At 32.2% G+C, this 27929-nt stretch overlaps 1 protein-coding gene across 20 annotated transcripts in view; it reads right to left on the reverse strand.

Moving 5' to 3' along the window:
• ptpn13 (protein tyrosine phosphatase non-receptor type 13) overlaps positions 1-27929 on the reverse strand; it is a 183746-nt gene that overhangs the window by 87035 nt on the left and 68782 nt on the right. For all 20 annotated transcript variants that reach the window (NM_001089543.2, XM_073934787.1, XM_068215907.2 and 17 more), the window contains exons 7-12: positions 21237-21800; positions 6844-6933; positions 5606-5696; positions 2898-3075; positions 1214-1288; positions 954-1128 (exon numbers count right to left, since the gene is read on the reverse strand). In NM_001089543.2, coding sequence (NP_001083012.2) covers positions 954-1128; positions 1214-1288; positions 2898-3075; positions 5606-5696; positions 6844-6933; positions 21237-21800 — 1173 coding nt within the window. The remainder of the gene's footprint in view (positions 1-953; positions 1129-1213; positions 1289-2897; positions 3076-5605; positions 5697-6843; positions 6934-21236; positions 21801-27929) is intronic.

The following is a 27929-nucleotide window of genomic DNA, read 5'->3' on the forward strand; positions in this document are numbered from 1 at the left end:
ACCCGGCCCCGGAAAAGCGGTTAAAAATGAATGATGAATGAACAAAATAGTGTAGGAAACAACCTCTCTTACAAAGATATTTAGTTGTTTTTTTTATCAGATTGAACGGCACACGAAAAATGAAAGGAGGCAGTATAGGAATGGAATTGGATATGGTTCAGATGTGCATTTAAATGGCCCTGATGTTTTCGTAAAGGTTCCTCATTTTAATTTGAATTCTCTAACAATTATGGCTGTGCAATATGACTATATATATATATATAGTATGGACAAAATAAAAAGTCTATACATATTATGTTCTATTGTTTATTTCATGGTGCAACAAAATACATTGTTTACGGCAATACTTTTTCATATAAGCACAATATTACAGCATCATGAGAAAATTGTCATCTTGAAAGCACAACGTTTGCATTTTGCATTTTATTTAGTGATATTTAAAATGTGTTATTTTTATGTTGGACCTGTAATCATTTATTTTTTTTTTAAGTGTTTTATATTATATTAATATTTCTACATTTTTAATCAAACGTTTGCCCTGAAATGCTAGGTAAATTGAGAAACATGATCACATATGAGTGAGTAGATTTCTGGTATATGCTTTAAAATTCTTTAAAAAAAAAATAAATAAAAAAATAAATAAAAAAATAAATAAATATATATATATATATATATATATATATATATATTTTTTTTTTTTTTTTTTTTTTTTTAAATATTTAATTTAAAGAAATTGTTTTATATTGTGATACATCTGTTCTGATCTGTTATATTTTTCAAGGTTACAGCTTAGTCCTATTTGAGGTTATACTAAGAGGAGTGAAAGAGCAATATAAGCACATTTCATGAGTTTTTTTTTAGCTGCCAACAACAGATTGTCCAGATGAATTGCTCAAATTTTGTTTATGTTTTTTTTTCTTTCACGTTATGTTAAAGGAAGATGTTTAATGCACCTTTAAGATAGGCGAGGCTGAAGAGATGGTGTTCCACTAATCCAATATGAGCTACGACCATGTCCAAGACATCCTTGCAGACCGCCTTCACATCACAGCACAGCTCCAGCTTCTGACCATTCAGTAAGACCACCCCAACCTTCCTCTGACTCTCCTCCACCTTCCCACGCTTGTTCTGTCAAAACATGCAGAAAAGTCCATGCATACTGTATATACACTAATATGTAACAGTATAAAGCAAAGCCATGTAGCTGTCTTACCATTATTGATGAAGGCACGGTTAATACCACAGTTGGCTCGCTGCTCATCCTCACAAACTCAGGGCCAAACAAATTCTACAAGAATGTATAAATGATATGATTAAATTAATTAACAAATGAATAAATTAATTTATAAAAACGTTCAACATTACTGTAAGCAGAGCATGGTTTTGTTATACTGTTTTCAAATTGAACAACCTTTGCTATATAAAGTATCATTTGAATTCCACTTCAATTACTTTATCTTTTCATCACTCACAATAAAACTTGCTTACACTGAATTCAAGGTCACCATAATTAATATTGATTTCTCCATCTTATGTACCTTGCGTTTGAATACGAGTATGAGTAGGTATAGTTGGAATGATGCGCAGCTAAAGTGAACTCAATGTGAACTCAGATAAACTGGATTCTGTTAGTCTGGATGAAGTCTGAAAAGGATTCACTTCAAGCCTATCCAATCTAAAATCAGTTTAACTGGATTACTTGATCCTGCGTAGGTAACATGTACAGTAAAATATATACACCGTAACATGTATAAATCAAATTCAGTCTAAATTAAATCATGATTCAGTTGACTTCATGATTCAGATTCCTTCAGCTTCACATCAAAACAATTCAAACTTGATTACTGTGATTTGTAACATGAGTGAACATGTTCAGAACATAAATACTTCGTTATATTCGAGTCTGAATGACGCAAAGAAAAGTCAATCCAAACTCTGATGAACTGGGTTATTACATCAGATTTGGATCATTTGCAATGTAAAATGCAAATAAATTTAAAGTAAGTTCTGTTATCAAATGTGTAACTTGTAAAATGCATCATGAATATTTATAATGAGAATAATGTAAAGCTAAAGTAGAGTGAATCCGAATTTAGATTAACTGTGTTAAGTTACATTTTGATTATTCACAATAAATAATTCATAAAGTGAATTTAATCTGAATTTAGTTCAGCTATCAATGCTGTTATTTATAAAAATGCATCAAGAAAAGTTATAGTGAAACTAAATTCAATCTAAATATATTCTGGATTATTCACAATGTAAACTGCAGCTGAACTGAATCTAAATCCTGCTATCAAATGTGTAACTTGTATAAAACATCATGAAAAGTTTTAGTGTGAATGATGCAAAGCTAAAGGAGAGTCAATCCAAATTCAGATCAACTGCATTACATCACTTTTGGATTGTTCACATTGTATAATTCATAGTGAATTTAATCTGAATCCAGTTCAGCTATTAACGCTAGGATTTGTATAATGGATCAAGAAACAATATAGTGAAACTAGATTCAATCTGAATGCATTTTGGATAATTCACAATGTAAAATGCATGAACTGAATTTATTGTAAATTATGCTATCAAATGTGTAACTTGTGTAAAACATCCTGAAATATATAGTGTGAATGATGCCAAGTCAACTAAATCCAAATTCAGATTAATTTGTTACATTATCTTTGAATTATTCACATTGTATAATTTATAAAGTGAATATAATCTGAATTCAGTTCAGCGATCAACGCTATGACTTCTATAATACATTGAGAAAAGTTGTCAATCTGAATGCATTTTGGATTATTCAAAATGTAAAATGCATGAAGTGAATTCAATCTGAATACAGACCATGCTTAACACCGTAACTTTTATATTATTTACATAATTCAGCTGTAATGCGTTACTTTAGATTTGCGTGGATGAAGGCCTGCTTCCACGGGACTGCTGTGAAGGGGTTCTGCCAGGTCTTCGCCGGGATAGACGGAGGCTCTGGACATCCGGGCCTGGAGCCTGTGCAACTCTTCCTGGCGCTGGATCAGAAGTTCTGTGCCCGACAGCTCATCCTGACCTCCTTCAAAGAGTCTAAACACATAAAAACAAAGGAAAAAAACTGAATGGTACAGTCTATTTAGAGAATTTTGACATATACAGGATTCAGTCTAAATTTAGTTGACATTTATTTATTATCCATAAAAAAAAAAAAAAATGTATACATGTATATGAACACTGAATTCAGCACACATTCAGTACATGTACTGGATTACATTAGGTTTGGAATACTGGCAATGTAAAATGCATTCAGTCTGAACTGAATTCACTTAAAGCATGCTCAATATGAATTCAGAATAGATTACATTATGTTGTAACTATTCGCTGTAAAGTTTATAAAGATAATTCAGTGGACTAAACTCAGATTAAACTTTACATTCAATCTTAATTCATGTGATCTGAATCACATTATCTTTAGATTATTCAGTGTAAAACTCATGAAGTGACTTCAATCTAAACTGAAATCACTTTAAATACATTCAATTCAAATACATTCAACTAGATAACATTATATGTGTATTATTCACAGTGCAAGATTCATAAACGGATTTCAATGTGAACTAAATCCACAAACCCTATTTAGTCTGAATTTGTTGATTTGGATTGTCATATTCTGTTCAATTTTTTTATTATCTGGAATTACTTTTATTATTCTTATTCAAATCACAAATCAAGCATTAAATTATGAAACATATTCATAACTCGTATTTATCAATTATGTAAAACTGCTTACTTCCATTACATCTTATTTCATTTTGTTAGAATCAATAGCGTTTTTGTAATGAAAAAAAAAATCTGCATCAATTCAATATCCAAACCTACTGTAAAAATAAATCTCTCAAAATTGAGAATAATATGATGTATTAGACAGCTAACACAGTTTAGAGAATAATTGTGAAGCATTACGTATTATGTCAGCACACTGGAGGTAAGCCAACCAATAGAAGAGCCATCTGGTTGCCATGGGTGACGTATGGCGTGGCTCAGGGCCTCGGGCACCCTTAAGGGAATCATTTACTGAACTCTGCCCCAAAACTTGCTCTACCCAAGAGTAGCACCTGGCAAAGGTTGCCACGCAGCATCACAGAGGAGAGTAGTTCATCTGGTTAACCAGCAGGGGGAGCAGTAGAATCACTGACTCATTCCTATGGTAATATTTACAATATATACAGACTTTGGGGGATTAATGATCAGGATAAAATCCACCAATAGGCAGAAAACAATGGAAAACTGTAGGATATTAGAATGCAAAACACAGATTTTAATGTCCATGCCTTAACTACCAGGAATCATATTTAAAACACTTTCTATACACTTATAAGCATTATACTTTCTACAACCTGAAAAAAAAATCTGAAAAAGAAACCTGAAAAAGAAACCATGTTAAATGAGAATCTGAAATATTTTATGACATACTTCACGTCTTTATATTTTCAAATTGTTCATAGTATATGCATTAATTCTGGTTCTTTTACCAAAAATACCAAGATATCAATCATATGGTAGAGGTTGATATTTTAGAAAGTATGGGATGTGTTGAAAAAAAATGCATTGAGTGTGTAACTAACAACATTTATTAAGAAATGCAATCATTTTTTTTTTCTTGGTGGTTAAAGGGTTAAGTTATCTTGAGAAAAATCACAATATACATTGCAGAACATTTAAATAAGGCAGTGTACGTTTTTCCTTAGATTAGACCGAATATAATTTAGAATACACTTTACTAAATTTTTCAATTTAGTTAATTTACTTGAAAGTTTGAGTGCAATGTTAAATATTACTTTTATTATATAAAGCTCTGATAACATTCAATACATTTTTTAGAGCTTATTATTATTTCAGAAAACAATATGAGAATGAGAATAATCAATATATTCATTTGTTGTTATTGAAAATCAGGGTCATTCCACCAAATATTGACTTCTTGATTCTTGTGAAGGTAAAACATTAGTATTGTGGGTTTACAAACTAATAAATGTAAAAAAGAAAATGACAAAAAGAAGTAATGTTTACTTCAGAAGTTTACTGAAGCTTTGACTGACACTGACAGCAGATTAAACCACACAGTAATCCAAACCTTACTCGTACTTGTGGGAGGCAAAAATATTTACATCACTTTTACCTTTAAGGACATCCCAATAGGGAGATTTCACAATTTATAGATCATTCTAAGAATAATTTTTGTCCCCAAAATACAAGAAAAACCACACACCCACTCTAACACACACACACTCTAACACTCTCTCTCACACACACACACACACACACACACACACACACACACACACACACACACACACACACACACACACACACACACACACAAACAAACAAACAAACAAACAAACACACACACACACAAACACACAAACACACAAACACACAGAGACATGCACAGAAGGTATAGTTTTTGTAACCAGAACTAAACTTCAGCAAAGAAGAGAGGAAATGAACTCCGGAAGGGTTTAGATTATCATTAACTCAGGCTGGGGTCCAAAACTGAAGAGGTCAGTAAAGAGAGGACATGCTTGACTGATCAACACAGAGAAGAAAGAGGGAATACCTGTGTCTCTGTGAACCGCTGAGTGAAACACCATCATGATCCGACAGGCCCACCTGAGAGCTAAAACGCCTCAAATCTTCAGACTTCTTGGCTGTTTGTGGATGAAAGTAAGAGGTGAAATTAATGCAGGTCAAGCATAAGCTTTGCATGGTGCACTAATATCCAAATCAACACATTTCTTTTAACCTGTATATAATCTAAAGTGCCACAGAATTATAAGATGTGAAAACTCTGATTGCATTCATAAATGTTCTCATTAATCAAAGTAACTCAATAATTATGAATTACATTGGCCTTAATGGAAATTAATGTCATTTTAGTATTATTTTAAATTACATTTGACTTTTTTTGGTATTTGTTGTTTTATTTTATTTAAATTAAATTATTAAAAAAATATTTTATATTATATTAGGACTTAAATATATATTAAAGTTTATTAAATATTTTATTCATTTAAGATATATAATAATTTTCTTTTCATTTCTAAAATGCTAAAATTATTGACAAATAATTAAATATATAAAATAGTCTATATAGAAATAAATAAAATCATTATTTATATTTTTATAAAATATAAATTAATTTTATTATATATCATATTACATTAAGATTTATAATATTTTTTTTCTAAAATGTTAAATTTTAGATAAATATATAGTAAATAAATAAAAAAAATCAATATAAATACCTGAATAAAAAATGCATTTATATAATTTAAATAATATAAAATTAATTTTATTATATATTATATTACATTTAGATGTATAATACTTTTCTTTTTTCATTCAAGAAATGTAAAAAATTATAGATAAATATATAGTAAATAAATAAATAGATAAAATTATTATTTATATAATTTATATTACATTTAATTAATTTTATTATATATTATTTTACAGTTTTTTAATACTTATCTTTTTCAAATCTAAAATGCTAAAGTATATATCATTTCTAAAGTATCTTATCATTATTAATTAATCAGATGTTGCAGAAGGGACATAGACTCTCACAGAATCAACATCTATAAATAAATAATATATAAATAGCATAACAAGATGTTGCTTGAGCAAAATATGACCAAAAAATATTTCATACACCCTGCAGAGACTAATAAGATAAAAATGTTTAATTATTATAGATCAGTTTTATATAAAGACAAATAGATTGTAAAAAAATATAATGCTGTGACTGAGATTTGTCATCTGATTCAACTGTCTCTATTTTACATATAATGTCACCTTGTCTGTAGTCGGGGTCTGATGATGTCACCGAAGGGCTTTCACTGGACGAGCTGTAGTCACTGTTGTATCTTCTGTGAGTATGAGGATCTAAAAATGAACATTCACAAAGGGAAAAAGATTATAAAAAATCCAAACTCTTGTAAATTTAGTTATACAAGTTTATTTCATCTTATTTTAAAACGCTGCAGAAAAAAATAAGATTTTTTGATTTATCGGCGGTTTTGTGTGTGTGTGTGTGTGTGTGTGTTTTCTCGCTAATGGAAAGAAAACATTTTAAAATATACATAAAGCATTTCTTGTGTCGCAGTTAAGAATTTTTTTGTTAAAAAACATATTAAAGTCCCTTTTCTCAAAATAAATAAATAAATGAAAAATTACATAATATAACTGATTACTTTATTCTACAAACAACATTTATTTTGTCCCTGGGTGTTTACAGTAATTTAAAGGGAACTTATAATGACTTTTATAAACTGTTTGGACAGTACTGTGTGTAGGTATAGTGTGTCGACAGTCATATTGGAGTGATATAAACCCAACATATCTCCTGAAGTTAAAATAGGACCCAAATCCCATTGATTTTGAGGCCTACTGCAACGTGACATGGAGTGGACTTTTCCCCGCCCACCAAATTGATTGACAGGCACCATGTTTCAATCATAACATGCAAGTTTTTTTGCAAATAAACTGGGATTAAAATATTTGTTATAACTCTGTGATTTTTATCAGTTTAATAAGTTTAAAAAGTTTTTAAAACAAAGCATGTTTAAAATTGCTATCTAATTCTTAACCACTACAATAACCATGGCTGCATGGTGTCAGAAAAACACGCATATACAGTATATGCGTTAGTGTACTGCAAACGGCATTCGTGTGTGACTCATCATTTCAGAAAGGCTTGAATAGACTCCGCCACAAATACATCAAATAAACTTACTTTTTTTTGTTTTTTTTAACTAATAAGCTGTATTTCAGCTTCATATGTGTCTGTCTCTATCACTGGCTGCTGTTTATCTGACATAACAGGAGAAGCAGACACGCACGTGGGAACCGTTGGCGGGGAGAAGCAGCTAAATTTGTATTTAAAGCCACGGGCTACAAAAACAGGTACAATGTACTCAGACACCAAAATGAGCAGATTCTGGAGGCCATAATAAATTATCTGATGGGTATTTTGGACTGAAACTTTACAGACACATTCTGGAGACACCAAAGGCTTGTCTTGTAAAAAGGGGTAAAATAAGTGCCCTTTAAGAATTATAAAACGATTATAAACAGATCTGCTTTGCCTCTGAGACATAAAAAACACACAAATTTTGAACCCAACTTCATCCAGAGAATTTTTATGCTAGAAATGTGTGCAAACTGTGCAAAAATGCCTCATATTTTAATGCCTAACATTTTAAAGCAAAAATATGTATATGCTTTAATGTAATTTACTAACATAAACTAATAACGAGCAATATGCAATATGCATCCAGGGAATGGTGTCATCATGACATCATTAAACTAATCTTCATATTCTCAGGCATGCTGCATGTGGTATTATCATAGTGAACTGTGGAAACTGTGTTACAGATGATTTCCATCGTAATGAGGGCTGATGGGAGTTCAGAAATGTGCTGAGGGAGTCTCTAAAGAGAAAAAATATTCATATCCTGTGCGCTTGTGGTATAAACACGCATGCAAATCATCTTATCTGACCTCTTGTGTTTTAGCATTTTGAAGGATGGCCTTTGGGTTAAATAAATAAGCAAATCCAAGTTTATCAGCATGGATGGTGGAAGTGTGGAAATTTGGAAAAAGCGTGACTGAAAACTTTACAATCAGGCACATTTAGTGTCCTCAAAAGCACTGAGAAAGTATGAAGAGCACATGGAAAACATTTCATTGGTCAGTGCTCAGTTTTTAAACAAAAGAGCTTTATTTTTTATTAGATTAGATTTGAAGGTCTCAACCCTGATAAAAGCACTCCAGACTCACCTAATAAATGTTACCATGACTCGGGGACTAACAGTAAACACAATCTCCAAACACAACATCTTCCAAAAAATAAATTGATAAAAGCAATAAATAAATAAATAAATAAATAAATAAATAAATAAATAAATAAATAAATAAATAAATAAATAAATAATTTAATTAATTAATAATAAAATTAAATAAATAAAAAAAAATAATAATAATAATAATTGATTAAAGCTGATAAGCATGTGTGTATTTTTATTTAGTAAATAATAAATAATAATAATAATAAATATAAGTTCCTATATGTAGTATAAGTTACTATTATATAGTAACATAAAATAAGTACAATAAATTAATATAACAATAAGATAATTATACTTTCTATAATTATTTATATATCTATAGTATATATAGCATATTGCAACAACAGTAATAATAAATAAATAAAATCAATTATATTAAACTGCTCCTAATTTTTTTTATTATTTGTTATAAAATCAACTACAAAAAACTATCAATTACAAAATCAACACATTTAATGCTTATTTTAATGTAATAGAACAATAAATCATTATATTATATATAATTCTACTAATATATATTGCAATAATATATGAAAATATAATAAGAACTACATTAAATTACTTCTAAAATAATATAACAAACCTCTTTCCATCTTTCCAAATTACTTAATTTAACATTTTAGATTAGATTTCACTATATTTTATCGTATAACTACAAAATCAACCAATTGCAACATTTATTTTTATATATTAGAACGTCTATAATTGATAATGCTATATTATTTTTACTTTATTAAACACTTATTGTAACGTATACATATTATAAAACGCATTTTGGTCTTGTGTTTATGTCAACAGATAATTAATAATTACTATAATTATTGTTTATCACTGTAATTTCACTTCATTTGATTATTACTATCATTCAATCACTTCAGAAATTCAATTTCTTGGCTCAAGTCAGTCAAACATTTCCTCTTAAGAAAAACTATAGCTGCTGTCTATGCTGCTTCTCAGTCAAATTATTCCTCAGTTTGCATTTCCAGCCTAAGCCCATGTAGGAAACTCTGAATCATTGACTCAGTGCAGTGTGTGTGTGTGTGTGTATGTGTATTACATCACTATCTAAACTACGACTGAAACCTGACAGCACCTCTCATGTAATTTTTTATTTTTTTTACCTCAGCACTTTTCACGAGTCTGTCAGGACCTGAAAATCCAGTCCTTCAAAAACTCAACGCTACATTTTTGGCATGAACCGAATTCCTGAAGGATTACACAAGTCAGAAGTGCGAGATTCAAAGAGACAATAAAGCTGTGGTGTCACAATCTCCTCAGTAAACAATCAGCTCAACCTCCAGTGAAACTTTTAAACAATGACAATCATGTTGAGCAAACAAACAGTTCCACGTAAAGAGACTAGAGCAAGGGCAACCAATAGGCTGAAAGATGAGTAGTAAACCTACCAGTCCACAAAGTTAAACGAAACCACCTGCTTGTAAAGGAAATATAGATAAATAAACAGCATTCTTGACCCGACCATCAGTTATGATCACAAGGCTTTTAAACACATGTTTCTGTTTCAGGCGTGAAGAAAAAAATATGACAAAATATGTTACACAGTCCAGATTTGGATGAATGTATAAATTAATGAATTAATGAATGAATTAAATATATGGAAAAAAAACTTTAATTAAATAAATACATAATAAAAAACTAATAATAATAATTATTATTAATTATTAATAATTAATAATACTAATAATAAAAATAATACAATAATAATAATAGTAATAACAACAACAAATAATACTAATAATACTACTATTAATAATATTAATAATAATAATAACAATAATAATTATTAATAATAATAATAATAATAATAATAATAATAATAATAAACAATAATAATAATAATAATGAGGATGATGATGATGACGAATAAACAAACTAAAAATAAAATACCAAGATGAAAATAGAACAAAAATATGTAAATATACAAACTTAAATCATTTAAAACATCCTAAAAGTATATAACAATACATTATACATGTATAATACACTAACTGTAACATTTTCATATAGAGTATTAATATGATGCATACTTTATAATTAATGGAGAAGTTAGTGCAATAAGAAGTTAGTACAAAAAGAGCAGAATAAAATTCATAAAAGTATTATTACTACTATTATTATTATTATTATTATTATTAATAGTAGTAGTAGTAGTAGTATTTAGGAGACATAAAGAAAAAAATAAACATAGACATGTACTTTTGTCCACACTCTATGTACCCAAAAAAAAAACGGTCTAGTTTTTAAAGTCCTCTTCTGGAGTTGCCAGACCCTCCTCCATAAGACCCCCACACACACAAGGAAAAAAATAAAATAAAAACTGATATGCGCGCACACACACGCACGCACGCACGCACGCACACACACACACACGCACACACGCACACAATCTCTACACTTTGACTACAATGGAAAAGGCTGCCCACACAGTGCAGTTTACAGAGAGGCCCGTAGGAGTTTGTCGATCTGTGAAGTAAATCACGCAAATGCAAACACACAGCCCATGAATGAAAAAAATATTAATTAATAAAACATATAAAAATATAAAGCATTTTTTCAGTAGAAGTGAAATAAAATATTTAGTAAAACTAAAATAAAATAAATTAATAAATAAAAAATAAATAAAACAAAATAATAACATTTAAAAATGTAATACTATACAAAAAATAAATAAAACAAATAAAACAAAACAAAAAATATTCAGTTAAAATAAAATAAATAAAATATAAAATGTAAAAAAAAATAATAATACAATAAAAGTTAAAACAATAAAAAGTTAATACAAAAACAAAAAGAAGTGGACAATAAGTAACAGCAAATCAACATCAAAACAGATGGTCTCTCAAACTGAACTGTAGGGTCTGTCAGCACTGGACAGTTTGTGATGACTGATGACCTCACATCTTGCATTTGGGCCATCAGAAGCTCAGAGGATCAGTGTGTGCAGGTGGACGGGTCATATACATCAACACCACTGCTGGATCCCCCACACACACCAAATCGCTTTTTCAGCAGGAAAACACCCACTTTCAGTTTTTATCCTTACTCTCCCTTTTAGTCCTAGGTATATTCTCGTAAAAACCTCATGTTACTTGCTAATTTACATTGTTTTTTTTTTTTTTGTTCAGTTCAGCGAGCCTAAAGAAGTTTGCACTCACATACTGCTGATTACTTTTGCCACCATGAGTCTTAAACGCAGTTTTCCAGCCTAAGGTGAAACACTGCAGGCAAAACCAATGTCAGTTGTGAGGTATTAGGCATTCTGCCTTTAACTTTTTACTTATGCTCTCTCACTCCTAGACACATCAGGGATGTAACACAATGCTTAATGCAATCATTAAAGTGTAGGAGTATGGTTTTAACTATTAGCCTTTTTAGTTTTCATCAGCAGTATTTTGCCCTCAAAACAAAGCAAGAGAAAGTAACTAGGGATGAATGGGCTAATTAAACCCTGATGAGGAAAAAAAAAAGACAAGGGTTTGAGGAGCGAGGCTGTTTTCCTGAACACTCGAGAGGCTGTTCATTACAGCTGCTTTGTTTCTGCCTTGTAAAGAACTGATTTTAAGAGGAAGGTCAGAGTTTTACTAGCAGAGGAAAAAGCTTTTATTCCGCCAAAGTTCTGATCTCCCCTTCCTCTTGTGTTTTTATGGTATTTCTCTTTTCATAAAAGAAGGTTAAATTCAGAATGGGTGCTACCCAAATTATGACTAAAAGTAAGTCTTTCAGAATGGGTTTCTCAAGCCAGGTGGCACATTAGACCAGGGGCTCATCTCCTATTTCTAAAATGCATCCCAAACTGCTTGAGTAACTGTTCTACTGTGATAATTGGTGATGAAAATAAATGATGTTCAATAGGATGTACTTGTGTTTACTAACTTTTTATTCAGTTAAACATCAAAGTTGAACCGCAGGCCTACATAAGCTCCAAACAGAGATTTTGGATTACCTTAATCCGACTAAAGTCAGAACTGAACTAAACAGAAATGGAATTAAGACATGTGGAGTATGCATACATTACTGGCATTATTGAAGTAAACACTGCAATCAAACTATTACCGTCATGTAGGACGTCATGGTGAAGAAGGCTTTGATGCGGCAAAACAAAAAAACGAGCATGAGGCGTTTTTTTTAAATGACGCTTTTACGTCTGCCGTTTTGCACGTTGGTGTGCATGATCACATGGACGCACTTTATTTAGACACAAGGAGTTAAACGTTGACGGAAAACGCAAGCAAAAAACATATCGGTGTGCACGAGCCTTAAGGCTGTGTGTCCACTGAAGCGTTCTTCTTGAGCTGAGCATTTGTTTTCTTTTTGTTGCTGTCAATGACTGCCATGTATTTTGAGCGCTTGCAGTTCTGAGCATTTTTTTTTTCAATAGTGATCGCATTTATGCAGTGCAAAAACACGGTGGACACACAGCCTTCAATATTTGTATTTTCAAAATTTTCAACTTTTTTTATAACAGGATTTATTTACATACAGGAAAGCATAGGGAGCAGAGAGAGGGGAAAGATCGGCAGAGGATCCCAAACCGGGAATCAAACTCGGGTTGCCATGAGCACCTCAGTTTTAACTAAATTAACAATTTAACATTTATCTATTGCTCTAATATTTGAATTATAATGCTCTATAAACATAAATTCAGAAATGTTTATTATACATTTTTAGAGGTTTTTACATTTATTAAGATAAGACAGAGGAGAGTACAGACAGAAAATAATAGGGAACAGAGAGTAGGGAAGGATCGGCAAAGGATCTCAAACCAGGAATCGAACTTGGGTGGCAGTGAGCACCTCGGTTTTAATTGAATTCACATTTAACATTAAGGTCATATTTTTTCAAAACAAGTCCATAAATCCAAATACTTTTTAAATACATTGAACAACTCTTTGTGCACAATTAACACAATCCTTTCTAAATCTTGTGCGCAAAATAATACAAATGACCCCACTGAGCTCACCCTTAAGTTCAACTCTCCTTTATCTAATCTGTGGAGAAAGCAGAAAGCTGCAGATGTGTATGGTGTGAAAGAAATGAGATCTGATCAGATGTGAAACTACATGCAGATAAGGATCATCATGCCTGAACACAAACTGAACGCTCAGTATCAGGAAAAGCCGTGGAATGTTGCATGTCGTGTGTTAAGAGTTTCCTGAAGCTGGGGTCTACGAAAAGCATTTAAATCTGAAAGACCTTCGACCTGCAGAGTGAGAGATCTGCCATAAAATTTAATCCACACAGATGGACGGAGCTTTAACATGAAGTAATCTCTTTTCTTGTGCGTTCCTCTTATTTTACAGGAGATGAAGTGACAATCTGTGCTCCCTGACCTTAAACTGTGCACTATAAAATGCCACCAAATTATATGGATGAGCAGTTTCTTCAGAAAGAAACTAATTTGAAATAATAATAATAATAATAATAATAATATTAAAATAATGACTATAAAAAATAATAACAGTAGTAAAATATTATATAAACAATAATTATAATAAAACAATAAATACTACTACTAATAATAATAATAAAATATTGATAAGAAAATGACAATTCTAAAACAATGATAATTAAAATATCACAAATAATAAATAAAAACAATTATAACAACAAACAAATAAAATAATAATAATAATAATAATAATAATAATAATAATGATAATAAGTATTATTATGATTAGAAATAAAACAATAATGATAACAATAGTAGATTTACATAATAGATTTCATTTTTTATAATAGAAAATAAAATAATAGCAAATAATAATAATAATAAATAGATAAAACAATAATGATAATATAATAATAAAATTATTAATATATAATAATAGTATAATAGTAAATAAAGTAATAAAAGTAAATAAAGTAAATAGTAAATAATAACTATTATAATAAAACAGAATTAAATAAATAATACAATAACAATTAAATAATAATGATAATACATAATAAAATGATAAAACAATAATGATAAATAAAAATTACAAATAATAAATAGAATAATATGTAGTAATAACAAAAATAATAAAAGCAACAACAACAACAACAACAACAATAATAATAATAATAATAATAATAATAATAATAATAATACATTTTAGTATTAACAAACAATAGTAAATAACTTATAATAAAGCAACATAAAATAAATAATACAATAATAATAATAATAAACAATATTATTATTAATAAATAATACTAAATAATAATAATAATAATGATAATAATAATAATAATAATAACAACAACAATAATAATAATAATAATTTATAATAATAATAGTATAATAATATTAATTAGTAATTAAAAATAGTCAATAATAACTATTAAAATAAAAGTGTAATAAATAAATAATAAATAATACAATATTAATAAAATAATGATAATAAATAATAAAATAATGATAATAAATAATAAAATAATGATTTTCCAATGACTAAGAAAAATAAACCCACAAACAACCAAAAATTGAAATACAATAAAATTAAATACAAATATTCAAAACACTCATACACACATATTTTTACAACACCCATGTGATCTTGAAATCCAACACCTCGGCTCTTGAGATTTTTACAGCATTGCAAAGATGACAACTACATAAACCTGGCATTTAAGAAATGACAAAGAATGCAAAAGCAAACTACTGGATGACCAACTTTAAACCACTATAAGAAAGAAAGCAATAGAGACAAAAAAAACAAAACCCCCAGAACAGGCACCAAACAACACACTTCTGGGCCTCCACAAATGATCTGTGCTTCATTAAGTGCATTCACAGCAAACGCTGGCCCCAAAACAATCCAAATGTGTGCTCTTGTGGACTGCACTCTAATGGGGCTGGACATTCCTTCCCCTCAGGATTGTGGGTAATGCGGCCCATTATAGTCAGCAAAATGAGTCTGGCTCATGTTTACACAAGCAGAAGGACAGAAAGATAGACGGTAGCACCATACATAATCTTGTTTTTCTTCATAAAAGCAATATGATTGCATAAAAACAGTGTTATAATACAAGAGCAAATAGTGAAAACAGTGTAATAGTTTCTCGCCTTTTTAAAGTAGACCCTATAAGTGTATCTTAGCAGCAAAAACTGCAAACTCCACACAGAAATGCCAACTGACCCAGCTGAGGCTCAAAACCAGTGACTTTCCTGCTGTGAGGCAATCCTGCTACCCACTGTGCCATCATGACACCTAAAATCAGCATCTCTTGCAAGCAAAACTAAAGTTAACAAATATTTCCTTAAAAAAATGCAGGTGATATATGAGAATGGGGATGCAGACCTTTAAACCGCATTGTTCCCGCCCAATACCAAATAAACCAGCAACAAATAATATGATTTACCTGATGAATGAGAGACTTTTTTTTGTCAGGTTATCGCACTTTTGAACAGTGCACTCACTGTGATGTCAGAGAAACTCTCAAGTGCTCAGTTTGTCCATACACGTCAATATGTTTTTAAAGGAGAAGTATTAACAAGATAAAAAAAAGAGATAGATCAATTACAGGTTATGATTTTTGATTTTGATGTCTTTTCGTCTAATCATCCAGTCCTAGGATGTGATACTAAGATTGATTATACAAGAGTTCAACAATCAAGTTGTTGACATTTAGTGAATGAGAGTTCAGTTTTGTCTGATTTGGTCTGTTTTGCAGAGGAAAACAGTTCTAAAACAAAGCCGGAGCAGAACATTTGTGCAACTATACACCTACACTGTGGTGTTTTCGCTTACTTGAAAGAATCTACTTATGAACAAATCATTTAGGTCAATGATATAATGATCCATTGATAACAGTGAAAAACACTATTTGAAACATTAATCAGAACAGAAGAAGAAAAAACAACAAAAATGTTTTGTGCTTTTAGCTATATAATATAAGTCCACAGACAGGAATTACTCAAATATGCAACAAACAAACACAGATTTGTGCAGGAATTAAGACCAAAATAACTAAAATTACATTCACGACAAGAACGTTAAGTTCAGTTCTTAGTGAGGACCCTAGGAGAGGCCTAAATTTGCTTGTTTTAGTTTTTAAAAAAAAAATGATGAATAAAATGCTACAGTGATGCAAAGACTATTGTCCCTCAGACAGAACAGTTTAGCGGATCCGTGAGCCAGACTGAAGCCGCATGGACTGGAAAGAGAATGTCTTTGGTTCGGAGCTCAAGCGTGGTAAAAAATAGCAGCCAAACAGCTTGCGGGCTCGGTTCAGGGCCAGGTCGAACAGAGAGCCTGAGGTTTATTATTATAAAGCGAATCTTCACTCCATCGAGAAAATGTCCAGATGGAGGCCAGGCGAAGGATCTGTGCATGAATGTGGCGCATATAAAGAACTCAACACCTCTTACGGAGATCGAAGATAAGAATTAAGAGAAACAATATGCAGACCTAAACATTTTACAGTCATATTGTATTGCACAAAGCCAGCTAGAAATAAATAATAATAATAATAATATCCTGGTTTGAAAGTTGGATTCATTTTAATGAACATGTACTTTTAGATCATTTAAATGATTCTCTGAACAGAATCACAACATTTACTGTAGTTCATTGTAGTTCATTCCTAATTTTAACTTTAAAAATACTATATATATATATATATATATATATATATATATATATATATATATATATATAGGGGGTTTAAGCATTTAAGGACTTTTAATGGGGATTAAGTCTTTGACAAGCCAAAAATAATGGCTGACATTAAAACACATCCACAATGGACATTATGTTGACACACATACAAAATGTTATGGTTAAACTATTATATGGTCAAACATCCCATGATTCAATTGAATGGTAAGCTTGAACTTATTGAACTGATTTTAAATGCAATAGCAGTGTTTTTACTTTAAACTTGGTCTATCAATAACTAAAAAGTAGTCTTTTGCTGCCATTTAGTGGCTACAATGATAATATCAAATGAAATTCATCTTAAGGAAGGTTTTTTTTACCGTTGTCAATCTCAAATTCCTTTAAATTTTGCACATTTGCTTAGAATGTCACATGTGCTTGAATAACTGAGGTTTTAAGATTTGTTTTGGGATTTACAGGCTTACACCAGGTTAAAAATAATTATGATATGACTGCAAAAGTACATTTGATAATTATTTATCTAGGTTGGCTTGGGTTTCCTCCGGGTGCTCCGGTTTCCCCTACAGTCCAAAGACATGCAGTGTAAGTGAATTTAATAAGCTAAATTTGCCATAGTGTGTGAATGTAAGAGTGCATGGGTGTTTCCCAGCTCTGGGTTGCGGCTGAATGGTGTAAAACAAAATAATTTGGTGGTTCATTCCACTGTAGTGACCCCTGATAAATAAAGGGACTAAGCAAAAGAAAAATGAATGAATAAAAATAATTATAACAATAACAAAAATTATAAGTTATATAAAAAAACGTGATTAATTAATCAAAAAATATATAGTTAAAAAGATTGGAATACAACATTTTATAAATGCAGTATTTTATTGACAATCTACACTCTAAAAAGCCCCAAAGAAATAAAGATAAATTGAATTAAATGGAACTTTTAATGAAACCATAATAACAAATATTATGTTTTTATTATATAAATACAATCATAACATAAAAATCCAACTTCAACAAAAACTAAATTAAAAACATACACAAACTTTATTAATAAACTCCATTATTATCTTGCAGTGGCATTTTTAAAAGTCTAACTTGCTTGATGTTTAACTACTTTAAATGAGTCTCCCAAACAGCCTTTAAATGAAAAGCCAGAGAAAAACGGTGAAAGTGAATGAGTGAAAGAGTAAAGGGCCTACTTAAGTATGCGAGCTTCTGAAGGCCAAGAATTATCCATCTCTCTAATTAGTTCCAGGAATCTGGAGCCCTCAGCCGGTCTGAGTCATAAAGAACCTGGCAACACGCCGCACGCGCAAAAACCCACACAAACCCCATTCATAACCCAGCGTTCACTCATACCACACACTGACAAATCAGCTCCGATCTATGACTTTTATTGCTCTGAGTTCTCGTGCATCAAAAGAGCTGAAAGAAGCTCTAGATCCCACACAGACAGGTCAAAGTTACTACTGTATCTTCTGGTGATATTTGCATTTTAGTCATGAGTCACAATCAGTAGCTTTTATGAATGCACGGTGGTTTGAACCACTGCAAACCAGTCTGGTTAAAGCTGTCACATCGGTTTAGATTTAGCATTTGGCTCTGAAGCCTTTAGAATAAAATGGCACATCACTGAAGCTGGAGCAAGTAGCTTCCATAATGTCATGATTAGGGGTGTATCGGTACATGTATTCGATACTGTCAAAGTACAGCGCCGGCTGTTCAGTTCATGCTCTCCCACAGAAAATACAGTCAGTCCTGATGTGAAGTCATTGAGTATGTTTACATGGACACCGGTATTACGATTAAGACCATACTCTGATTAAGAGTCTACCATGCAAACAGTGATTTTTGATTACGTTAATCTAACTAAAGTCATAATCAAACTAAACAGAAAATGAATTAAGACATGTAGAGTACTCCTATTTTAGTCGCATTATTGAAGTGCACATCAGTCATGTAAACACCTTAATCAAACTATTACTGTTTTGCAGTACTCTTTGCTTCAGTTTCAATTCAACTCATATTTATTTCTATAACGCTTTTACAACGTAGATTGCTTCAAAGCAGCTTAACATAGTAGTTGAAGTAAATTGAAATTAAAATGGTGTCATTCCAGTTTTCAGAGATGAAGTTCAGTTTAGTGTGGTTTCATTTTCACCGCTGCAATTCCAAACACTGAAGAGCAAACACATCAATGTGCAGCTCAACAAGTCCCAAACCAAGCAAGCCAGTGGCGGAGAGCAAACTTCACCAAGTAACGAATGTGAAGGAAAACACCTTGAGAGAAACCAGGCTCAGTTGGGCACAACCATTTCTCCGCTGACCAATTTTCTTGTTCATTTTGCGACAGAATAGTCCATCCACACAGCAGTTGTCAGGCATTTGATGACAAACAAATAAGAATGGCGTCAAGCAAGAGAGCGCATTTTTGGAGCAGGTGGAAAATGATGAATATGCTGAGAATTCTGGACGAAATAGACATTATGAAGTGCTGGAATTTAAAGTGACTTTGTTGCGGGAACATGAATAAAAAGTTTAATGACATGGCAGAGGTGGTTGCTTGAGAATTTCTGTCATTGTCTGTTTACACACAAAGTGTGAGAAATTAACTGCTGTTGAACTCAAAAATGAAAAACGAAATGTCCAAAATCCCATGTGGGTCAATGACGAACACAAACTGTTGCATCAGTTAAAATGCCTGAGGAAACTAACATTGAATGGTGACAATGACATTAATCGGACTATGTACTATAACATGTAAAATGGGAACATGAAAGGAACATTCCAAAAGCAACAATAATAAATAATTAGATTATTGACATCCATGATAACAGTCATTATTTAGACGGAAAAAAAAAACATGAGTGCAACAACTAATCAGCCATTCACAAAGAATGCGTCTTTGTGCCTGAAACTACAATATGCAGCTCTCAAGCCAACTTCCTACACAGAAGCTTGCTACTTTAGCACAGCATCTGAGTTGATCTGATTGGTCCACTGCTCTGGAACTGACAGCAATGAGCGCTGCTTCAGGTATAAAAAAAAAAACCCGGTGCTCAAGTGCGAGGAGCTGCAGAACACGCGAGTCACGCACATCTGTCAACCACAGAGTTTATTTCAATACATGTAGTATTGTTTTAATATAACATTTAGTTAAGTTAGATAAATAAAAACTGTATTTACATAAAATACTTTCCCTCAACTAGATGATTTGTAATAGTAGTTTTTTTAAATAAAATAAATGGAACATTTAAAAGTTTGTGTTTAATTCAATCAAAATCAGATACTTAAAAACAATAATTAAATGATTCTCAGTGACCCCAAACTTTTTAAAAGGTGTGTTTTTTTTTAAATCTAGATTAGTGTTATTGTGAGAATATTAAGGAAATTCCATTATCTTATTTACTAAAAATAAATATACAGCAACTACAATCATCTAAAATATATCTTTATAATCATTACAAAATGACACTTTTTTCTTTTTAAATAACAATTAGCTAAATATATTATTTGATAAAAATAACTGGAATATTTAGTGAATTTCAACCACATTCGTTACAGTCATATCATTTTAACTAACTTTTCCTCAGTTGGTCTAAATAAGGCAGTTCATTTGCCATAACACTCTACAATTTGTATATTTTATAAATATATATTTAAATGTGACTACAAAAACAACATGACCACAAAAACAAAGTCAATTCTCAGCAGTACTCACCATCAATGGCCTGTTTGAGCGCTTGCAGTTTCTTCTGTTTCTCTCTGATGCGATCGTAAGCACTATTGAAGGCCGAGCCGACGGATTGATTGGAATGATGGTGCGTCTTTCTGACATCCAGACTTCCAAATTCGGAGTAACGGGAGTCTCTGGCTTTAGAAGAGGGCTTGTGTCTGCCAGCTGAACGGGTGCTCAGGGCACTGCTACCCCTGCGGGCGTCTTCAAGAGCCCCGAAGCGAAGCATATCTGGGTCCAGACAGGCCAGATCTGCAGAAGAAGCCCAGCTCTTGTTCCTCTGGTGTGGATGCAGGCGCTGGTTCACTTCTATGGGTCGACCACGCTGTTGTTGCAGTTGTTGTTGCTGACGTTGGTGGTAGAGTTCGACAGGTAACTCAGATGCTGTGGGATAATCTGGAGGCGGGTATGGAGTGAGACCTTCGTTGGCGTGGATTAGGTCCTGCATAGGGAGAGAGCCCATGGAGCGGCTGAGTCCACGGTTCAGGTTGGCCTGCTCTTGTGTTCGGGCTCTGTAACGCTCCAGCACACGATGTGCAGCACTACGGCCTAAAGATGGAAGAAAAATACACAAAACAGTTACATACACTTGAACAAGAAAAGTATAAAGCTACATGATGCTTGGTTCAAATTTTGGCACCCTCAATAAATATGAGCAACTAAGGCTAAACTAAAAAAAATAAATAATAAAAATTTAAAATTTCACAAATAAAACACTCCCACTTTATGTATGATGGCCCTAACTAATATGTACTTACATGTAAATAAATAATTTGTCACAAAGTACTTGTTGTGTAAATACATGTTTTTACATTGTAATTATGTTTGCATGTAATTACATTTTATTTACACTGTTGACCATCACATACACCTTAACCCACGCTTAAATCTACCCATATCCCCAAACCTGTCGCAATCCATAACTGTATCCCACCTCAAGAGCACCAGAAGTGTTATGAAGACAGTAAGGACATTGTATTTCTAATCTGATGCAACTACATAATAGTTAAACTCACTTAATAAAAAACAGGACCAACAAAACAACCGGAAATAGGGTCAAGACTCTCATTTATGCCAATACTTATGCATATTTTTCACCCTTTCATGGTTTACAGTTATGTTTCCAAGATTTTTACCATTCCTATTATTTAATAATCACATTTTCATAGCTGTAAAGTGCATCCGGAAAGTATTCTAAGCGCTTCATGTCACAGCCTTATTCCTAAATGTATTTAATTTATTCATTTCCTCAATATTCTCCACACAATACCCCATAATGACAATGTAAAAAAAATAAAATTCGTTGAAATCGTTGCAAATTTATAAATAATAATAATAATAATAATAATAATAAATAAACCTGAAAGATCACATAAACATAAGCATCCACAGCCTTTTCTCAATATTTGTTGATGCACCTTTGGCAGCAATTACAGCCACAAGTCTTTTTGAATAGATGTCAAAAGCTTGGCACACCTGAATTTTTGCCCATTCCTCTTTGCAGTACCTCTCTCAAGCTCTATCAGGTTGGATGGGAAGTGACAGTGTACAGCTATTTTCAGATATGCAACAGGATTTATTTCTGGGCTCTGGCTGGGCCACTCAAGGGCATTCACTGATTAGTTGTGATGCCACTCCACTGATATTTAGGCAGTGTGCTTTGAGTCATTGTCCTGCTGGAAGATGAATCGTCGCTTCAGTCTGAGGTCAAGACCACTCAAGAGCAGGTTTTCATTTAGGATGCCTCTGTACATTGCTGCATTCACCTTTCCCTCTATCCTGACTAGTCTTCCAGTTCCTGCTGCTGAAAAACATCCCCACGGCATGATGCTGCCATCACCATGGTTCACTGTAGGGATGGTATTAGCCTGGTGATGAGCAGTGCCTGGTTTTCTCCAAAAATAACACCTGGGAGGGACTTCCATCTGGTCACTCTACCATACAGGCCTGATAGGTGGGTTGCTGCACAGATGGATGTCCTTCTGTAAGATTCGCCTCTCTCCATAGGAGAACACTGGAGCTCAGACAGAGTGACCATCGGGTTATCACCTCCCTGACTAAAGCCCTTCTCCTTATATATATCAAATTTAAATAATTAAAAACTAAACAATTATTTTTTATAGAAAAAATAATATTGTAATAAGACATTAAATATTAAATATATTTTTTTTGTTTAAGCAAAACATTGAGACTTCTAAAAATGTTCTTAGCCATAATAATCAACAATTAGGCTATGCAAGTACATCCTATAGGGACTCAAGGAGGAAAAAAAGGTTAAATAAACATGAACTTCCAAAGAAAAAGACAAATACAAATCTTATAAATGGCATAAAACAATTGTGTCTTCAAGCATTTTACTGGATCACATTTGTCAGGACGAGATTAAAATGGGCGCTAATTGGCTGAAAGAACAGAGCGAACAATAGTGTCCTTCTAGTGGTTAGAATCTCCTCTAAAGCCTCTCTGATTTCACCCTGGCCTTCGAGCGACACGCTTATTCGCCACGCCAATTCCAGCCTTGTCAGTCAGAAAGACATGGATGTTCCAGATGGTTCTGTGTTGAGCACTGAAGAGCTCAACAAGAGGCCTTTTCTCTCATGTTTCATAAAAAGCTTAGCATTTCATCAGAGCTGGGGTGATTTGAAGCGGCTAACAAAGTGAAGCATGTTAAAGTCATTATGACAATGACCCTCTAAACACAATGACCCTCTAAAATTCATCAAGCTCCAAGTTGCAAAATAGAACATTAAAGTGTCCAAAATTTAGGCATATTAGTTTTACCATGTTATTGACATCTCATTAGTCATTTATGCTATTAACGACCTGAATAGTAATGCTAACTGCTAAGCTAATTAAGTATACTATAGCTGAAAAACATTTTGTTCTACTGCAAAGTGCTAAAACACATTATGCTAACATTAAATCTCAACATTATCAGCAAAAAAATAAATAAATCCAAAATGACCAATAAGTGTAGTTTGTGCACCATAAAATGCAAATGTACATGAAAATGTTAGCCTTTTGTGGACAGCTGTAGCACAATGTTCACCTCATCGGCTAGTGCTAACACTTTTACTTCCCCAAAAAGGCTATGTTTTACCAATCAACATTAGCAAATATAAAGATCTCTTCAACAACATAAGAAAAATTCTGATATGTATCATAAAATAAGCTAAAATGGAGTAGCACTGCTGATCGCTCTTTTTTCTCTCTTAAAATAAATGTTAGTAAGCCAACAGACATATTTGGAAAAAAAACGAAAACTAAACGAATCAACGCAAAATACTTACTATTATCTTTATTATTGTATTAGTTGTTTGGTAGTTTAAAAAAAACTTTAAAACAATGTGTAGGAATGCTAACTGCAGCAGGCCAGTTTTAACACTTTTATGCTCATAAAAAATGTGGTTATGCTAATTATCTAAAGATTTTTTAACAACCCTTAGCCTACTTTTTTAACAACCCTTAAAAAAAACTATGCATTTTCAAAACAAGCTATGATGCTTGTGCTAAAGAGCCAGGCATAAGCATTTCAGGAAAAATAATAAATGAAACAAAACATAATCATACATAATATAATGGTTTAAAACAACGTGTAGCAAACAGCTAAGAAAATGTTTTGTGTAGACAATAGCACAATGCTAACTGCATCAGGCCAGCACAATGTTTACGCTTATAAAAAGGTGATGCTGTGCCAATAAAAAAAATGTATTAAGATTTTTTAACAACCCTTATTTGTATAACAACCCTTAAAAACAATGTTATGCTATGGATCTTCAGAACAAGCTAAGATGTTAATGCTAATGAGCCAGTCACAGTAATTTCAGGAAAAAAATAAATCAAACAAACTAAAACAAAAAAAAAGCTCCAGAAGAATAATGCTGTTGGTTGGTGGTTTAAAAAACAACTTAAAAAGCAATGTGTAGCAAACAGCTAAGCTAAGCAAATGTTTTGGGTAAACAGTAGCACAATGCTAACTGCATCAGGCCAAGTTTTTTATGCTCACAAAAAAAGTATGCTAAGTAAAAATTGTATTAAGATTTTTTTAAACAATCCTTGCTCTTTTAACAACCCTTAAAAAAACAGGTTATGCTATGGATCTTTAAAACAAACTAAGATGCTAGTGCTAATTAGCCAGGCACAGGCATTTTTGGAAAAATAAATAAATGAAACAATAAATAATCCTGAAAAATAATGCTGTATTAGTTCCTTGGTGGTTTAAAAAAAACAACTTAAAAACAATGTGTAGCTAAAAGAGAAGCTAACAAAATGTTATGTGTTGACAGTAGCACAATGCTAACTGCATCAGGCCAGTTTTAACACTTTTACGCTCATAAAAAGGTGACGTTTTGCTAATAAAAAATTGTATTGAGATTTTTTAACCTTGCTTTTATGTTATGCTATGGATCTTCAAAACAAGCTAAGATGTTAATGCTAATGAGCCAGGCACAAGCATTTCAGGGGAAAAAAATCTCCTTAAAACAATGTGTAGGAATGCTAACTGCTAAGCTAAGAATGACAGTTTGTTGTAGCATGATTCACTAACGTAATTAAGCAAAACAAATAATTGCTCACTAGAAAATTCAAGTGTTTTTGACTGTAGATAGTAGCATAGATTAAACTCCATCAGGCTAGTTAGCTAAACACTATTACATGCATTCAAAGGCAATGCTAATGGTGATAAATAGTACCTGAGGCTATCAGAAGCCAGAAAATGAAATAAAATTCAAATCTATATTCTCATTTTTATCACTCAGTAGCAGTAACAATGCTAAAATACTATCTTTAATATGAGCCACACTGACATTTTCATCTAAAAAAAACCAAATGCTGAAATACAGAGCACACATGTTCAGAAAACATCAACAAACACTAAACTTACAAAACGAGAACAATGACACATTCTGCCACCACAGTTATCACTTTGCTGCTGAGGTTTCATGACATCTGTAAAGCCAAAAATAAACTAGCGTGAGGTGAGTCACTATCTAGGCAGGCCTGTTTTCTCACATCATGACCCGATGCGTGGCCAGATACAACAGCAGGAAAGCAAACCATCCTACAGAACACGCAGTCACAGAAAAAAAAGCACCCTGGGAAATATCCATTACTGATCGATGCCATGCCTCAGTTATATAACCAACCGGTTGTGTTTGTGCTGAAGCACCGCTGAAACCACTGGGAAGATTTGGTCATATTTTCCGAAATGAAACGCTCTGGTTTTGGTTTGTGGTGAAGCACTCGTCTAGTTATGGTTCAAGCTCGCGTCTGTGAGCACGGAGGACGTGAGGGAAAGAGAGACAGACGGAAGATAGATGGAGAGCGAAAGAAATGAGGGAGTTGGAAAGTTGGGAGAGGAACAGAGAAGAGGAGAAAAGATGACAAGCAAGGAGAGAAAAAAAAAAGTTCTTTGTTTGGCACATCATTACACTATAAAGCATAAGAAGTCAAAAGGAAAGATGACAAAAAGCAGATTGAGAGAGTAAAAGAGATGGCCAAGAGATGTTCAAGGAGTCTTGAAAAATATTGTCATCCAGAACTAAAATGTACAGTTGTTGAAAGTTTGACAAGACCAAAAGGTGTTTTGCTCACCAAAGCTGCATTTATAATATATATTATTATGAAGAAAACATGCTAATAATGTGAAATAATAATGGGATTTAACAGAACTGTTTGCTATATAGCGGGGAAAATAAGTATTGAATACGTCATGTTTTGTCCTGGGAATCATATGTGAATTGCAAAAATTAGTAAAGCCAATTTTGAATATGAATATTTTTATCCATTTCACCACAAATATAGACATATATTACGTGCATTTAAAAAAAAACAGTTTTACAGTTTTACTATCACCTTATAACCTGTATATTTATAACCAATCTGTACATACAATTTAACATCCAGATTTTTTTTTTGACTAACTGTATCTCTGTTTATTGTTTATCCTATATTTTTTCATATTTATTTTTTGCTGTCACTTGTTACTTTATGTACACTGGACGCTTCTGTAGCCAAAAACAAATTCCCTTTGTGTGAAGCAGACTTGGTAATAAAACTGATTCTGATTTATTTACTATTCATAAATAACATTCATGATCACCTAACATATTTAGGAATAGAAAAATAAAAATATTCCACTAATTAATTGCCTTATATTTAATTATTATCATTATTTGAATATTATATATTTTTGGAAGCATCCAATAAGAAGCACACTAGTTTTTAATTCAAAACAGCACCTTAGAAAACAATGACATCATTTAGAAGAGATAAAAATCTCCAGAACGACTAATTAAGTAGGCAAATCTGCAGCCTTATCTAGATTATCTGTAAATTTCTGCACCAATTTTTAGTTTCAGTTTAGCAATTCCAGGCACTGGTTCTGGCTTGTCTCTTGTGGCAGGGAGGATCTTTAATCCTCCTGTTATGATAAACCCCATCCCCTGAAGGGCCAAAGCCGTGTCATGTCAGTACCGATCCCTGCTTTGTTTATATTCTGAATCACTTCCTCCAGAACTGAAGGAAAAAGGAGTGCGATGAGTCAGCATGAAGATCAGCATTTCACTGGATCGGAACAATCGGACTATTAAGAAGAGCAGCTGTGATTACAATCGTTGTTGAATAAGACCCCAAGAAAAGCAGCCGTGTGAGCGAGTACTAGCACGTTTATGTGTGTGG

Source organism: Danio rerio, chromosome 21, assembly GCF_049306965.1.
Source record: "Danio rerio strain Tuebingen ecotype United States chromosome 21, GRCz12tu, whole genome shotgun sequence".
Lineage (NCBI taxonomy): Eukaryota > Metazoa > Chordata > Actinopteri > Cypriniformes > Danionidae > Danio > Danio rerio.